Source organism: Aedes aegypti, chromosome 3 (assembly GCF_002204515.2).
Source record: "Aedes aegypti strain LVP_AGWG chromosome 3, AaegL5.0 Primary Assembly, whole genome shotgun sequence".
NCBI classification, from domain to species: Eukaryota; Metazoa; Arthropoda; class Insecta; order Diptera; family Culicidae; genus Aedes; species Aedes aegypti.
This window is the reverse complement of record NC_035109.1, coordinates 167,664,505-167,682,257: the sequence shown is the minus strand read 5'-3', so window position 1 is coordinate 167,682,257 and position 17,753 is coordinate 167,664,505. Positions and strand designations below refer to the sequence as shown.

At 37.0% G+C, this 17,753-nt stretch overlaps 2 protein-coding genes across 5 annotated transcripts in view; one reads left to right on the top strand and one right to left on the bottom strand.

The window, feature by feature from the left end:
* LOC5574130 (kinesin-like protein KIF3A) overlaps positions 1-17,753 on the top strand; it is a 63,586-nt gene that overhangs the window by 31,513 nt on the left and 14,320 nt on the right. The window contains exon 1 of one of the 2 annotated variants that reach the window (XM_021854155.1): positions 11,166-12,676. The exons of the other annotated variant lie outside the window; for it this stretch is intronic. Within the exon in view, the coding sequence (XP_021709847.1) occupies positions 12,482-12,676 (195 nt within the window). The 5' untranslated portion in view covers positions 11,166-12,481. Of the gene's footprint in view, positions 1-11,165; positions 12,677-17,753 lie in introns of those variants that run through there. 2 annotated transcript variants of the gene reach the window in all.
* The window catches only part of LOC5574129, a 33,163-nt gene that overhangs the window by 9,356 nt on the left and 6,054 nt on the right, over positions 1-17,753 (bottom strand). The gene's annotated exons all lie outside the window — the stretch shown is intronic.

Sequence of the window (17,753 nt, the reverse complement as noted above, 5' to 3'; positions counted from 1 at the left end):
CGCTGCTAGTGGTACCTTTGAATGTCTCTCGTCTCTGCTGAACTGAGATTGAATTGTATTACACACCTGTTCCACTCGATTGGTATAGTCTCGTGCGCAGGTATACTAGTAGTAATGATCAGAAGATTGAATTACATCAACCGTCAATTCGTTCAGCGGTCAGAAGGTCACAAATATCTGCCAGCAAGTAGTTCTTTTTATGATTGAATCATCGACATATTCAGTTAAGGTGTACTCATGTGTCGTTCGTTTCAGGTGCACGTTTGTTCAAATTCACGATGCACTTCGATTTGTAGAAAGTTCAACGTATTTGTTGTGTTGGAAACGGCGCCACTCGAACGTCAATCCAATCCACTGGAATAGTAGTGTTAATGGCATGACAATGGGTTGCTTCTGCCTGTTATGCTCACGACACAATGTTTCATTTAGAGTCATTATCATTGGGAAGGTATTTGGGCCTATCCTAGTGCACTATCTTGGTTCAGTTTTCACTTTGTCGTCTAGCTCCGGGTGTGGCCCGTTAATAAAGGGTGAATGCCTGTCTGGTGCCATTCAATTTTGTTTCCGTTGTCATATAGTTGCTAAACAAGTACTTCATGTGTTATGTACCAATGTTTTTCCTGGAATGGTTTATAGATTTTCGCAGTTTTCTTGATAGATTTTTGATAAATAACTGGAATGCTTTTTGATACTCTTTTATAGTTAGTTCCTTATCCCAAACGTGTCTGTAGTGAGATAATTGACGGAAATCTGATTAAAATGTACCTGTATAGATTTTTGGTAGGCTGTCTTTAAATCCGTTGGTGGATTACCAACAAGTTTTCGATTTTTTAGATCCTTTGATGATTTTTTATTAGATTTAGGCTAATTGTGTGTAAGATCTTTGACTGATATTAACATCCATCCAGCCATCATACTTTTCACATGCTGAAAACCCCACAAAAATGTGCATAATGTGTGGTATTTCCTTCAAAAAGCAAATCGTCCACTGGAAGCATTAACGTGTTGGTGTCTTTTTTATGTTTTTAAGCAGATCAAGGGCTATATGCCAATAACAAAACTAATTGGGAATGTTTCCACTAGGTGGTGTTAGTAACAAATTTTCTTCCTTCTTTTACCTCGAGATTCTGAGAAGATAGAGAGTTGGTGTCTTTGGCAAAAATGTTCAGCAGATCAAGGACTATCTAGCAGTAATAAACCAATATTTTTTTTAAATCTTCATTACCTTGATTAGCTAGAAGGTTGATGTCTACGAAAAAATAGATCAAAAGTTGACAAGAGAAAATTTCAAATTCTCATATCTTATGCTCGGGATTTTTCACGCTTGAGTTTTAGCTAACTCAGTTTAACAGCCACAATACATAGTTGGATCTCCAATTTGATTAATTGGTTCTTAATCAAAGTTTTTTTTTACTCTAAACCTTATTCTTTGTTCTTCTGTTAAAAATATAACGAACTTTTCTAATGTAAACAATAACATAGGGTTTTGACAGACTTTCGATGTATTTTATGTACAAAGAAAAAGGTATGGACCGTGATTGTTGCATATTATTTTTGTTATGGCTATAGCGGTCATGCGACTCAAAGATAAAGGGAATCTATAGAAGAGCAGCAAAGGAGCGACAATATTGAAATTTTATTAGGTGGTGAACATTGAGCAAGCCATTTTAAAGTCAGTAATTCGATGCTTCCTGTATTCTATGGTAGAATTTCTACCTAGTTTCTCTACTGGAGAAGAGTTAGCTAAGCAGATAAAAACATAAATCCTGGCAAATGTGTGTCTTTGAAGAAAAAGTTTTGATATTGGAGAGATTGGTAGTGAAATTTCTTTCTCCATACAAAATGAGACGACTGTTTACATCGTTATAAAATGCTAACAGTTGGCGCCAGTTGCAAAAAGTACAGACTTTCGAACATGTAGTTTCTATCACTGGCTGCCGAGCGGCGACATTGATGTTTGCATTCCACTCACTGATCGCACTACGCTCGTTTCTTAAATTCCTCAAACTTTTGACACTAGCGCATGGAAGAATGGTAGTCGAGAACTGTCAAAACCTATGGGAAAAATGAGAAACGTAAATTACTTGCAATTAAGAAACAGGATCGAAAAAGTTGTGATTAGAAAGAAAGCGCAAAGTGAATAAATAACTTGTTGTGTTTAGTTCAGCTTCCGTGATGTTTTCTTCGCTTCAGGATTTCGTTTTTACTACCATTGAAAAATGAGCCATCTATTGCCTTTTCAGTTTTGAATATCGCCCGATTCAAATTCTTTTACTCTACTGTAAGTATTAACGTAGGCGGTAGTCTATTCTAACAAAAATGAGGAGTTTATCAGGATCATAAGATAGCAAAAATCCTACCATCGCAGTCTTGGCATATATACTGTACACCTTCCAGCGGATGAATCTCAATCAGATTTTTCACCAACAGATATACATTGCCCGTTCGATTTTGACACGCCAAAAATTTTCATGGTGCTGAAACGTGCCAAAATCGAACGATTGTTTTAATTGAAATCTCTGTTACCGTGATAACGACCACGAATTCAATTTACATATTTTGAACATGGTAAGCTTAAAAAATGCAACCAGATAGCCCTTCATCTGCTGTACAATTTTTCCGAAAACACCTACCTTCTAGCTTATCAGAATCTCATGATATAGAAGATTACAGTTTTTTTTTTATATTCGCCATCTGGTGGATAAATTCCCAATCACTTCCAGATAGCTCTTGGTCTGCAGAACAACTTTGCCAAAGACACAAACCTAGCGTATCAGAATCTCTAGATATAGAAGATTGAAGGATATTTGTTACTAGCGCCACCTACACTGCGGAACACGTTTTTGTCTCAAGCACCAAAATACCGCTATTCACTGGGTTGCTGCATCTATCGTCGTTTTCAAAAATATCACAGCACGTCTAGTTTTTGAGATATTGACTTTTGGTAATGCCAAATTTGACTATTTCAGCCAACTTGCCAGTTTGCCAGCTTGTATGAAAATTTTTTGCTTACAACTGAAAAGAAGAAAGTTGAAGTCCTATTTTGCATTCTTAGTGAATTAAAGCACAATAATTATGATAAATCATACTATAAATGTTATGTAAACATCAATGAAATAAGTGATTTTGGCGACCTGCAGCTAAAAATTGTGACGTGCTGGAATATTTCTGAGAACGGCATCAGGTTTAGCAATTTCAAATCTACTAGAGACACATAATTTGGTCCTTGAGACGCGCAAAAATGACATTTTTGATTCGCTGTGCTGCCGGATGAATTACCAATTAGATTTGATTTTTTTTTTTGAAAATTGAAGGAAATTTGTTTCTAACGCTACCTAGCGAATTTATTTCCAATTATTTATGTTATAGCCTGATTACCCTTGGTCTGCTGAACAACCTTGCCGAATACACCAACCTTCTAGCATATCAGGATCTCGAGAAAAAATGTTACTAGCGCCACCTAACGGATAAAATTCCAATTAGGTTTGTTACTGCCAGATAGCCCTTTGTGGAAGAGACCAACTTCTAGCTCACTACGGTCTTGAGATATCCGTTGAACGGATGATTTGGGCATTTTTTATACCCCAAGGATTGTCTTATAACTTCGGAACCACTTCGACCATATTTCCGGACCATAAACTGAAAACTGAGGAAGTTCTGAAAATTCCAACAAAATCCATCGAAAAAAACGACTAAACTTAGTAATCTATTGAAAATTTCGGAATCTCCATACCAGTTACCATGGACGAAGAGGAAATAGGACTGAAATGGCTAATTACTACCTTGCCCATAACTGAATATTTGTCACATTCGACATTTTTGACAAATTCGAGTTAATACTGTGGAGGGTCATCAAATCATGAATACTTTCGTTCAGCTTACTGAAATCAGTGAGATTGTTCTAGAAAATTCGAAAAAAAATACCGAGTTGTTTTGTCACATTGGTAATTGTAACCGCATAACAGTCACATTAAGATTATGCATGAGCCTCGTAATGTAGTAGCAATTAAATTTTTATCAGAATTATTCTCTGACTAACAAAATCAAAAGGTCATAGAATCGAACGAATGGAATTTGAACAAAAATTGGATCTGCCGTAAACAAGGATGAGGGTGTATATCTTGCTTCATATAAGAACAAAAAATATTACGAATTTCTTTAATGTGGAGAAATTATTAGCGAGAAGAGAAAATCGATAAAGAGAAATTGATCATGTCAGTTAAGTCCTTATGAAGGAGCAGTGTTGACATATCTCAACTTTTTGCTATATAATACGCTTTTAATTATACTAAACCAAGTCCAGTCCAGAATTTTCATGAGTTCAAATTTAAAGACCAAATAACTGATCGCGCTGAAAATATGATCGATTGGTTAATCGTTCGTTGCGATCAATCGATAGATTTTTCATTTACAATCACTGTTTGTTTTCTCTACATTTGTGCTCTTGAAAATTTGGAGGTGGTTTTAATTCATCTTCACCATATGATGTTTTCGAAGTTATGGTGGATCACGAAACACAGGTTTTACGAATCTTATACACACGGTGTCAACATCTCGATAATTATTGAACTTTCTTGTACCTGATATATTACGAAAACGTATTTAAAATATTTCGCTACCTACTGCTGTCGCTACTAAGAGTGATTCAGTTGTTCGAATTAACAGCAAAAATCAAAGACTTTCTTAACCAAAGGTGAATTTTGAAATATTTGATGAAACACTAAGTACAGTTTTATTTAGATACCTAAATATTATAGCTTAACCTTGGAAAAAAATATAATGAAATAAATCAAATCTTTTCATAAAAGCATTCACTTTAAAAAATAACTCGATAATAATGAGAGATTGAGAAACCTAAATCGTACTTCACGATTATCGTAGGAATTAAAGGGTCGATTTAGTGTGTAAAAATCCAGATTTCAAACAGAGTGATGATGAAGAACAGGTGCTACGAGCAACAATTTTATTTCAAAAAGTGCGCCGCGAGCCAAAAAGGCTGGAAACCTCATCATAGGAGTCTGTCTATTGCTACAGCTCTGATTGTATCGGGGGGATAGAATTGCATGCAACCCATCTAAATAAGCTCCAAACCTGGGGGCACTATTCTTATAGGATATTTGGGGATTGTTTATCATTCTAGTAAAGTTTATCATTCTAGTAAAACACTTATCCCCAATGGCAAATAAGCGAAAAAATGGGTTTTATCATTATTCTTTCATTGGGGGTCTCTTTTGCAGCTGATATTTATCAAGCTTGTTACAACTTGCGAAACATTGCCGATCATGGACCACAGATACAGATGCGATGATTTTCTCCGCTTGCTTTGATCGTGTTTCAAAATCAATTGAGAACGAATCCTAATGCCTGGTTATTTCGTCAAGAATATCTTTTGGAATTCTTTTAATCATACTTCGGAAATTTATCCCATAACATAATTCCTCCATGTTTACCCATATATTCCAAAGGGTATTTCGTGTATTCCTCCAGAATTATTGCCAGAATCTGTCTAGTATTTTTGTTCTGAAATACTTTCAAATTGTAAATTTGTAGAACAATCACTTTGACAACTCCAGAAATAAAAAAAAGATTCAATATCATTTGAAATGCTAGTGCTAGATACTCTGCGTTAGGTGAGATCAAAAACTACGGCTTATGCTACGATAACGATCTATGCTCCTAGAAACCAGCAGTAGCCGACAGAGCATAACCAAGCTAGAAAATGAAGCAAGATAAACCATAAGCGGGAAATGAAAAGCCACCGCACAAAAATAGAGGCCATAATGAACTTGCTGGCGGCTTTCTCGTGGGCAGCGTTTATGTAACCGCACGACACAAGCGCACGACGCTACTGCGGTTTATGCTGCGTCGGTTACCGGTCGTGTGTCGCATTTATGCTGGCTAGTTTTCACCCCGGACAAATATTCAAGAGGTGGGAGCTTGACTGTTGAAATCACTGTCTGTTTTGTTCAGACGAAGATCAAGCAAATTAAGAGGTGTCCAATCTTATCCAGCTCTCTAATGGTAAGGTGTGAAGTTGGAGGGTGCTATTTCAAGATTGAGAACGACATGTTATAATTTTCGTAACGAAAAATATTCAAGACGTGATTGGATGTTTTGCCAGTACATTTTTTCTGCTGGTGGGATGCCAACGAGTTCCATGTGCGGATTATTAACTAGATAAACAACTAGCTCTTTATGGGAAACTGGAATGCAAATGTAAACAAATCTTCACATGACTTCAACACGAGAATGACTCAGTTATGTCTCGACAAAGATGAATGGGTTATGATGCATCACTGCAGCTCCAAGTGCAATTAAAATGCTTACAAGTAATTTATGTAAGCATGGCGTTTCTTCATTCTTTGCTTTAGACTAATGGTTAGAATTGAAAAATTTGTATTTTATGCATGGCATTATTCACATATTCTGCTCCCAACCCTGATAACTGATTTTAACAACACACTCAAGTATTTATTATTTTTCGTTTTTGAACAATGCTACAATGAAGAGAAGATCCTACTCTATCTCAAAGAGTATGCTACGCGTGAATTATAAGATTATCTCATAGGAAACCATTGCGCACACATTTCGGACGGTCCAAGCATGACCCGATTCGGGCTAGTGGTGATGGTGGATGAACCTTAGGTCATTCATTTACCTACACCAGTTCCTCCAGAAGATGGTAACCAAAACAAAAACTCCATCAAAACACATCCCATGCATATACGCTACGAAGCGATGTAATCAAAACAAAACAACGGAATTCCATTCGCTGCTGGACAGAGGGTCAGTATAACGGTCAGTGGACTGGAAGGGGGTTTTAAATTACCATTCGTATGTGGATTGCATGTCGTATCGTGAAATGTAGCCACCATGAGGAACACCAAGACAAATGAAAAAAAGCCCAGAACCGAGCGAAGGTGGAATGTATCAGGAAAGTGCGAAACTTTCCCGCGTTTTTGTGAGACGTTTAAATGGTGACTACAATCAAAATACGCATTAGAAATTGGCCAAATCATTGCACGGCGCGGTGTAGATCTCGTTTGCACTACACATTGATATGGCTACCGAAACGGAAAACCGTGAGAAGAAACTTTATTTTCAATTCCGTCACCGAACGTGGCAAACCAAACTGCCATCATGTTACTGATGGTGATGGACAGCCAGGCTTCAGGCATATGGGGGCAGGGTTTCAGCGCATAAATTATGTACGAACGCGGCGAGTGGTTTTAATAGTTTTACACTCTCGATCGCAACGGGAAATGAGACGTGTTGCATGCGCGAATATTGATTCATATTTTGCTACGGTTCGGATTCGTAGCTTTCAGTTTAACATAATTCTGAATTATTAATATGCTGTTTGATTGTGGAATATTTCTGATTTCTAAGTGGATTTAAAATGTTTTGCAGCTCGTATTTATGTTTTTCCGATTCTAAATGAAATTTACAACTGTTTAGATGCATCACATCCAAGGCTTTCAGTTCGGGCCTTTATAGAGATGGTATAGGACTATCGCTCTTCATCCCTGAAGATCACTCAAATTAAGGGTCGAAACGTCGGAGGTAATAAAATCAATCACCTGCAAATTTTATTCAAGGCCGCTAAATCAAAAATCTACCAGTTGGCCGTATTCCAAATCATTTTCGGTGATTGTGCATTCGTTATCATTTCAGTAAAAACATGTCAAATTGTCCTATCTGCAAAAAGAGATTCTTTTTGAATGTTTTACTTCCCGCTGATTACGATGTAAGCAATTCTGGCAATTTCTGCAGTGCAGATCGAGGTAATTACCAATCGAGACCGTACTTAAAGACTTGAGCTTAAGCTTAAGCCCAATTGGCCAACCGTGGTTGCTACTCCAGTATCGCCAAATCAACTACATTTACACAAGGAACCAAATAGATCACTGCTTGGGTCTAACAGACACCATCAGTGTATAAGTGCTGGTGATCATTTAATCTTAGGCAACAATGGCGCCTGCCACGTCAAAATGCAGACCAATGAGAGGAAGCGGAAGGAGTTGATATTGCATTTAGAACTGGCCCACAGTAGACCGGATATACCCCTGCATCTACACTAGTTCGCTCCAGAGCTACAGGTCCAAAGCCCTGATGTTGGGCTCCTCGCTCGTGAAATGTTGAACAGCTATCCAGGAAATACGCTTGTACTTTTGTATTCACTTGTTGAGGAAATTTTGAAAGTTTCTAGAAAAGATTTCGGGGAACTATTTTAAGAAGTCCTCAGGAGAACTGCAGAGAGTGTTCTCAGATTTAATTATCGGTAAACCCTCTGATGGAATCTCAAACGAGAGATCTCTTATGTAATACCAGGAGTAATTCCTACAATAATTCAAGAAGAAATGCTCGAATTAAAATACAGGGGAAATTCCTAAACAAATCCAATTATTCCAAGTCATGAAGCAATTCCTTGGTATTGAAGACATTTTTTGGCAAGATTTTAAAGATGCATTCCATAAAAATACTTTTAATCATTGCTAACGACTTCTGGGAATGAAACCTGAAGTAATTGTTGAACAAATTCCAATTAGCTAGAGGAATATCAGATTGAATTCTCGGAAAATATGTGAAACTAGCTATTATCAAATTTTATTATTTTATTATTCGTTTTAAATAATTTGGCAGATGAGCCTTTTGATTTTTAAAATAGATTATTTGCAGATTATTCTCAAAATATATTGCAGACGGTTGATAAAACCTTCGATTGATTTCTGGTATGATTTTTGACAGTTAATAAGGCTTGTTGAAATTAAAAATTCTTTAAGAAATCAGTCAGTATGCAATTATTTTATAAAAATAAATGCTTAAGATATTTTTGGGAGTTCAAACACAAGATTAATTTCAGAGGCGAAAATGTTTTCATCTGTCAAGGAGCCCCTTGAGGCAGAAGTCCGTCGGCCAAGGAGGGCTAAAGGCCTTCCCCTGCCCCCCTTTTTCTATGCCCATGGTCATAGACTGAAGTATACGCAAAATACAGAGGCATTACCCTGCTGAATTCGGCGTACAAAATACTGTCATGCATCCTGTGGGACGCCCTATTTCCTGAAAGAGTATGCTATAATATACACCCCTCGGTTTACTGTCAATTGACGTTCATTCGGTACGTCAATACCTATTGCCATAAAGAACTCCACCGACGTATACACGCGGTGTATGCAGTCGGCCTCTTTCTCCTGCGGACTGCCGCCCTGACAAGACGTGCGCTGCTGCGCAGTAGCGTGAGTATCAGCTCCGTTGAGCAATCCTCTATGTGGCGATTAACGGATTTCCACAATGGCGATCCTACCAGGTTAGCTACCGAAAGGTAGCTAACAAATAAAGCGAACGCGTGTAGTAATCAACATGAGGGTTGCTCAACATTTCGAAAGCAAGTGGAAATAAAAGTGAAAAGTGTGTGTTTTACGAACAAACTTGCTCGGTGTGAGAAAAACTAGACGCTGCTGTCCGCTCCCGTTTCCGTGGTAAAAAAAGTGCCGGATCTTCATACGGAATATTGATCGGATGGACCATTATGCAAGATGTTTCCTCTATGTGATATTATAACAAGTGTGTAATTTGTTACGAGTAAAACGGTTTCGAGTGAATAGCATTCATTGTTTTCGGCTTGCGATACATTGCTGTCAAAGTGCTTTTGCGAAGCGCGAGAACTGGAGTTCCGATGCCGAACGATGACGTTGTTGTCAAGACGATGTGCTTGTTTCACGAGACGGGATGCTCGGTGAATTAACGGACAATATGGGAACCTGTCACGAGTAGGGACTCTCGAGACAGATTTCGCGCTACAACCACGAGATGGGACACTCTGTGGGGATCAAAGAACAAGTCGGGACGCTTGGATAAATACCTAGAAAACATAATGCATCTACCACTAGTCGGGAGGCTAGGTGAAGATTGTCAAGCTAATAGGACACTCGATTGAATGTAGAAAATGATCTGCCATGGAGTGGGATGCTCTATGGAGATTTAACGGCATCAGTGACAAGGCACTCGATGAGATAACATAAAATAAATCTGCCACGAGTCAGGACGCTTGGTGGAGATTTTCAATTTCATCTGGGAGATGAAACAAGAATCGATCTGCAGTGAGATGAATGCATGGCGTTACCATGACAGGCTTGGATGCAAGCAGAGTGGGTATACGGCTGTCAAACACCGAAAAAAATCCACCTCACTATAATGAGTCAGCACGGTCAGCACAGATCGAAAGCTCAGGCCAGACCAGATAGCAAACGCTAATCCTTTCCAATCCTTTAAGGCGAAGTAGGCCGTCATTGAAATGTATACTGGGCATCGATGATTGAGACTGATTTTTCTCACGATTGCGAATTAAAGAAAATCGCTTGGTTTTGCACTGACATAGCTGAAGAATTATCAGCTTCCTTTCTGCATGTGAGCGCAACCAGTGATACTTTTTTTTTAATCAATATTATTTATGTTAACAAAGTTTTATCACTTTGAAATTGCGAGATGCAAAATCAACATGGCTGACAAAACGAATGACGGGCTACTTAGCATTAATCTACGGGACATTTGGCAACGTTGGTGGTGGCACACACACAGTGGCCCAGTTTCGAAAAATCATGGCAAGAATTACGCATTCCCAGTATTGTACAAATATTGATAATCACAAGCATTGTGGAACATGTTTTAGGGTTGCATACCCTGTTATGGTTTTTATAGATCAGCATTTCAACATAATTTTTGTTTATACATTTTGAAGATCTCAACTCGTTATCTGTGCATGGCCCATTTTATTATTTAGCATACTCAAAATAATAGTTGTTATTTAAACAGGATTAATGCCAGATAAAAAAAAAAATTAGCACCCGGGAAAGTTGAATCTTGGTAAAAATAAGTTACCGATTATCAAAACTTATGCTGGAAATCTAGACTTACAAGACCTTTTTAAAGACGAAATAGTTTAAAGCAAAAAATAAAGTTTTTTGTCATGTTGCATCTATTTAGGGTAGAGACACGGAGAAAAAACGTTTTTTTTTTGAAATTTGCATATGTGTTCTAACCTGATTGTGATGAATGTTTGATTTTGTTTTTCAACAAAGTTTAGAAATTGGATTTTTTTTAAGATTTTGCTATGTGCTTTGTGAGCATAAAAACAGATAGAGAAAAAGAGAGATGTGTTTACCTAGTCAACGAAGTCCGTGCTCGAAGCCAAATCTGGATTGGTTGTAGTTCATTCAAAACATTGAAAGCTAGCCTTGAGTAGAATTCTGGACCGCGTTATTTTTTGGCGCCATGAGCGGAGAAATACCTACTTGAGCAGGTAAGCCGAAGTTAGATTATATCACGAAAGAGCCGATTTAAGTAAAAGCAAATACGTCAAATTTGAGTCGATTTGTAGTTCCGTGTGGAAGGAAATTTTACAACATATTGAAGATGAACGAAAATGAAAGAGCCTGTTGTTATGAATGAATAAAGAGGTGAGGGAGTGAAATGGTAGTTGAATAAATAAATTGATAAATGCAACGAGAATGATTGATTGTAAGCCGATAAGAAGACATTGAGCTATAATGCTTGGTGTATATAACATAACTATCGAAGAGTGATGTAGTACAGTTAGAAAATATCGTATATGTTTGAGATGATATAGCACCTCGAAAGTGAAACGCACGTAAAAGGCAGACCAGCGGTTGTATTCTGACTGTTTAGATTATATTGTGCAGTGGATAATAAACTGTGCAATAAGCCTGCAGCCGGAGCTATGTAATCACACAAACTGTTGCTGTACTGTAACAAATTACTTCCAAGAAGAAATTCAAATGTTCCTACTTGATCTTTTGTTTGCGATTACACTGAAATTGATAAACATATCATAAGAGATAGCTTGGTGATTCTGAAAGCTTTCTTCTTTTCAGTACTGATTGATGCAATTCGGATCAAAACGCATACTTCCAAAGCCTTGCCATATTGAATACTATAGCTATGATTCGTACGCATACTCTATGTAAAGTTTGCTAACGCCGTAAGGAAGAAAACTAATGCATATTATCCGGATTTTAACGTATCATCCGCTATCCCGTGTATCACAAAAAATAGTACTAAGCAGTAGATAACAATTCAAAGGATGTGCATTGTTTCAAATATGATTTGAATCAAGACCTAGTCATGTTTTTTTTTTCTAACATTATTAAAGCCGTAGTTGGCGGCCCTAGTCATTAGTTTTTTAATCTCAATCAAAATTACTAGCAAATATTTTGAGTGAAAGTTTATTCTACACAACTTAACGCTATCATGGAAACTGAAAGAAGTATTAAAAGTTTCAGAAGAGAAAAAGTAATAATTGAATATTTCAAGCTGTTCTTGACCATTATTAAAATTAAATTGCGAAATGTGTTCAAATCGCTTGTGATTCGTAAATTTGAAAACAGCAGATCGATAATGCTATACATATAATAAATCGGATTATTATCGGGACCCTAAGGTTTTTTTTTAGAGAAGGAGTGGGATGTGGGACGCCCTATTTCCTGAAAGAGTATGCTATAATATACACCCCTCGGTTTACTGTCAATTGACGTTCATTCGGTACGTCAATACCTATTGCCATAAAGAACGCCACCGACGTATACACGCGGTGTATGCAGTCGGCCTCTTTCTCCTGCGGACTGCCGCCCTGACAAGACGTGCGCTGCTGCGCAGTAGCGTGAGTATCAGCTCCGTTGAGCAATCCTCTATGTGGCGATTAACGGATTTCCACACATCCTGTTTAACTGACTGAGACCGCTCGAGGAATCCTTCGTCGGCGAATTCCAGGATGGTTTTCGTAAGGGCTGATCGACGAGGAACCAGATGTATATCTTGCGAATGATCTTAGACTATAATTGGTTTGTTTCTGCATATAAAGTACGTCTTTCTTTTGGGATAAACTTCACAGTAAAATGACGCCTGTTGCAAGACAAACTAACAAAAAAGTATCAAACAATTTTGCATGATTACAACAAATTTTTGAAATTCTTTTTTTTTTCCACATAACGCTTTTTAGTAAAAATTGAATCAGGTGCAGACCATCATTGTGTAGTAAATTTCATCGGCAACCAGACGAGGTTAAAATGAGCTGAACTCAATTATCACTTTCCATATCCGTCAGATTTTGTCATAAATTTAAAGTACATACATTTAATTAACACTTCCAATGCAAAAGTTACACAATTCATCCCGGATGGCGTAGCTACTTAGAAAGAAAACTGATACATTGGCAAAGATAGCCTTTGGTTAATAACTATGAAAGTGCTATCAGAACACTGGTATGATAACTCTGTCCCAGTAACGTAATGTCGCGAAGAAGTAAGATAAAAAAGGGAGCTTCTGTGGTAATAACCATTGAATTCGTTCCCATAGTTGCCGCTCTAAGCAACTAAGTATTTCCGCTGCTGCAAGTCCCACGAAATTCCATCAATTTCCACATTTGGCTTCACTGGCGGCATCCTACATCGCGCACAACACACCAACGCACCACGGCAAACTTAACTGATCCGATGACAACCGGACCCTTTAGGATTGGTGCTGCGCATGTTGCCCTCAAGTGCTTCTGCCAGTTTAGGCTTGAAAGTGAAATTGTGGCAACAATTACGGCTGCTGCATAGGATGGCAGTAATCTTTTCACTTTGGCCCGCATCTTTTCGATCAAACTCGCTCCACACTTGCGACCGTGGTGCACGTTGGCTGGATGTGTGTAGGAAGTGCAATTTTCCTACTCCGAAAAAGGCGTGGTTCAACTATGTGGAGCAGTTGTCGCGCAACGTTTACGACGCGCATAGCACTGAACTAGCGCAGCTAAACGACCAATAAGGCGTGAATCCAGAAGTCACTTGGTGTTATCGAAGATCACACGATTTTTTTTCTTGTGGGCTCGCTCAACCGGTTCGGAGTTGGATGAGAGCTTTGTAGGAGAAGGTTTAATCATGTGTCGTCGTTAGGTGTAATAATGGGTCAAATTTTATTTATACCAGCAAATATTCTGAATTTTGAAGCACAATTTTAATAGTGTTGGTAAAAACACCAACAAAAAACTAGATCCCTGGAATATATTTTTTTTAATAAATCGCTGAAAAAAACTTGAAGATAACGCGTTTTTAAATTGCCTATTGGAGGCATTGGGTACTATGTAATTTTATAACAAAAAATAGTCATGTCTCAAATTTTGGCAGTCAAGACTTTCCTCTTGCATTTGCTGCTAGAATCATAATGAAGCACCTTTTTTTTTTGCAAAATTTGGTTGTTTGCTATGCGCCGTAAATCAATAAATTAGGATCAGATAAACTATCGAAACTGATTTAGACAAAAATTGTACAAAAAGAGAGTCACAAAATCTTGTAAATTATGCTCAAGACGTAATAATTAAGAGGCTCTATTTTCATCCAATAGTGCTGGAGTTTGTATTGCTTTCACAGATTTGTATGTCAAACACAACCACACTCCTTTTTAACTTTTGATGTGTAACTCATGAGCTATCTTATTCTTCATTTTTCTTGCTTCACATCCCTACTAGGAAAAAGCTTTTCAGCTCAGTGTTCTACGAGCACTCCATAATTACTTACTGAGGGTTTTCTATGAATATTGATCATTTTGAATTTGTGCCCTTTCATTCAAAACACAACGTTCAATTTTTTTATAAATTTCCCTGGAAAACTTTGATGAAATACAATTAATCAAAAAGCTTGTCCAGAGAAACCTTGGAGAGCACCTCCATGGACACTTTTAGTATTACATCCAGAAACTCCATTTCCATTCTGGAATTATTACATAATTTACACCATACCAGGAATCTCACTGAGAACATCTCCAGGTATTGCTTTCGTTGAAAATTCCCCCAAAAAATCCAAGCATTCTTTCAATAATTATTCTTTGAATAGTTTTATGATACTACTCTAGCAGCTTTTGAAAAACGATATTAATGCAGAGGAAAAAATTGTAAAGTTTGCTAAGACGCTAGATATAATCAAACTGTTGTAACTGTAAATTAATATAGCCAGACGCGAATGACCAAAAGTGGTTAAAGCATCATTAATACTAATAAAAAAAAATCTAGCAGCAATTTCTACACAAATGTTGGTTGGATTTCTAATTCTTCTAAATTGTAATTGTCTGGAAATTTTTCTTGAATATTTTCCAACCATCCTTCTCGGATTATTCTAGAAATCACCCCAGGTATCACAATTCCTGCAAAAATTCTTCAGATATTTTCCGTACCTAAAAGTTCTTCCTGGAGTTATTTTGGGAATTTCTTGAGAAATGTCTAAAAATTCACAGAAAGATTTCCGGAATTTGGAAATTTTCTAGAGTTTGAAAAGAAGTATCTAAAGTTGCATGTTTTGATTTTCTCCGTGTATTATTACAAAGTTTATCTATAATTAATGAGGAATAAAATCTGTGGTTTTTATAGAATATTTTTTTCTCATGATTCTTCCAAATATTGAATTTTTCCAAGGATACAAGGATTTACGGTTTTTACCTTAATTATCCATGAATATCTTTAAGAATACTACAAAAAATCAATCTGATGAATCTAAACAAAATTTCTTAAGTTTTTGGATTCCTTCAAGATTTCAGCAAGGGTTGATGGTCCAATGGTTACCGCTTCTGCTTCATAAACGGAAGGTCATGGGTTCAATCCCAGGCCCGTCCCTTTCCTGGTACTTTGTAGTTGTATATTTCACTTCCCAAGTAACCAAATAGCACTTTAATTCGCCCTCCGTGCTAATATAGGGCTATTATACAGCTGACATACCCTATATTAGCCGTATAACAGCCCTATAAGCCCAAAAAGGCGAATTAGCGGGCCAGTGGTTACTTGGGTTGCTTCTGTCTTCTACTCTTAATATATCATAATTGATCTATCATAGTTCATAGCATTTGCTAGAACCCGAGATGGCACAAAAAAAAACGTTTCCCTATGCTTCCATTCTTCCATCATTATAGCTCGCCTTTCCTTACGCCTTACCCTCTGCCATAAAAATTACCGCTCCTCCATACCCATCCCGCACGAACTGGCGTAGACACAGTGGTATATACGGTCTACTGTGGGAGACACTTAAATGCATCATCAATTCCTCCCCCTTCCCCATATTGGTCTGCATTGCCTAAAAATAGAAGATCACCAGCACTCATACACTGAGGGTGTCTGTTAGTCCCAAGCAGTCATCTGGTTGGTTCCTTGTGTAAATGCAGCTGATCTGGCGATACTGGAGTAGCAATCACAGGCGGCCAATCAAGCTCAAGCTCCTACAAGATTTCAGCAAGGTAAATTTATTTGAGGAAAATATCTGTATAAATCCCTGGAGAATTTCCAGAAAAAAAACCTGAAGCATTTTTAGAAGAAATTTTTGAAGAAACATCTGGATGGACTTTTTAACAAAATTTGGGAATTAAGGGAATATAAGAAAAGATCCTGAGACAATAACTGTGAAGAATAAAAAAAATCCTCTGCAGGGCTCTGTACGAATTTGGGTGATTTAAAAGTAAATCTTGATTCTTGGAGCAGTTGTTGCTGTTTATTCGTAAAGCATACTAGAAAGTGTGTTCGAAAGAATTACTGAAAAATATATAAACAATTTTTCTTAAAAATATCTTTGAAAGACCTTTGAAGTAATCCTTAGTTATTTTTCATTTGGAATCTCTAAAGAAATTCCTTCTCGATGGAAGCATCCTTTATAGAGTTCTACAACAACTGAAATGCCCCAGAGAAAAATTCTAGCAGTAATGTCCTAAGAAAATCTTGACGATAACCCGAGAAACAAAAATAGATGAAGAAATTTTACAAATAACTATAAATTGATTCCTTAAATTAAAGTAGAAAGTACCCCTAAACAACCCCCAGAGGAATTCCAAGAGATTTCATAGGAAATATTCGAAAAAAATTGATAAAAAATTGAATGTATCATTGGTGTTGTAAAACTTAAAAAAAGACAGAGAGATCCTGGAAAATATACTTATAACATATTTAGAGCAATTTACGGAGAAATTTCTGCAACAAAAATTAGTAAAAAATTCGTGAACACTTTTTTCAGAAAAAACATAACTGGGAGAAAAAGTTCTCGTGAACTTTCTCAATGAAACCCGAGAAAAAATTTGATGAATTCCAAAATATATATTCCCAAAAATCTTCTTTAGTGATGCCTGCTGCAATCTGGGAGTTATTTTTGGAAAAAAAAATTGGTGAAATCATTTTCAGGAGTTCTTGAAGAAATTGCTTGAACTTGTTATATATCGTATCAAAAAATGACTTGGGTAAATTTGCTGAACTTTGTCAAATCTTCGGCCGTACCTATACTCACTATTTGATAGACAAAACTGAATTTCTATAAAGCTTGAGCAAAAGTTGTTGCCAAAATGAAAAAAAAAAGTCAGGAACAACCTTACCCTTACATTATTCTGAGCTTCAGTGCAAATCCTTCAATAATACCGTTTTGATTCTTATTCCGAACATTTAAGGCACACAGTGACTTTAAATGTATATAATGAGAATTATTTAGTCGAAATTTTATTTCAAATACCGAACAAGGTGCTCATAAATTCGTGTGCTTTTTGGATTCAAATCACATAAAAAGAGAAACAGTACAACTCGCGACTAACCGCTTTACAAAAAATCGCTCGCAACCGAAAGACTTATTTTGATTTTAGACAAATTTGGTGTTCTACACGTCTTTCATACATTTAATTTCGAAGAGAATAATGCTGAGAGCTTCAAAATATGTTAGTAAACAACAAAGTTATAACTGAAG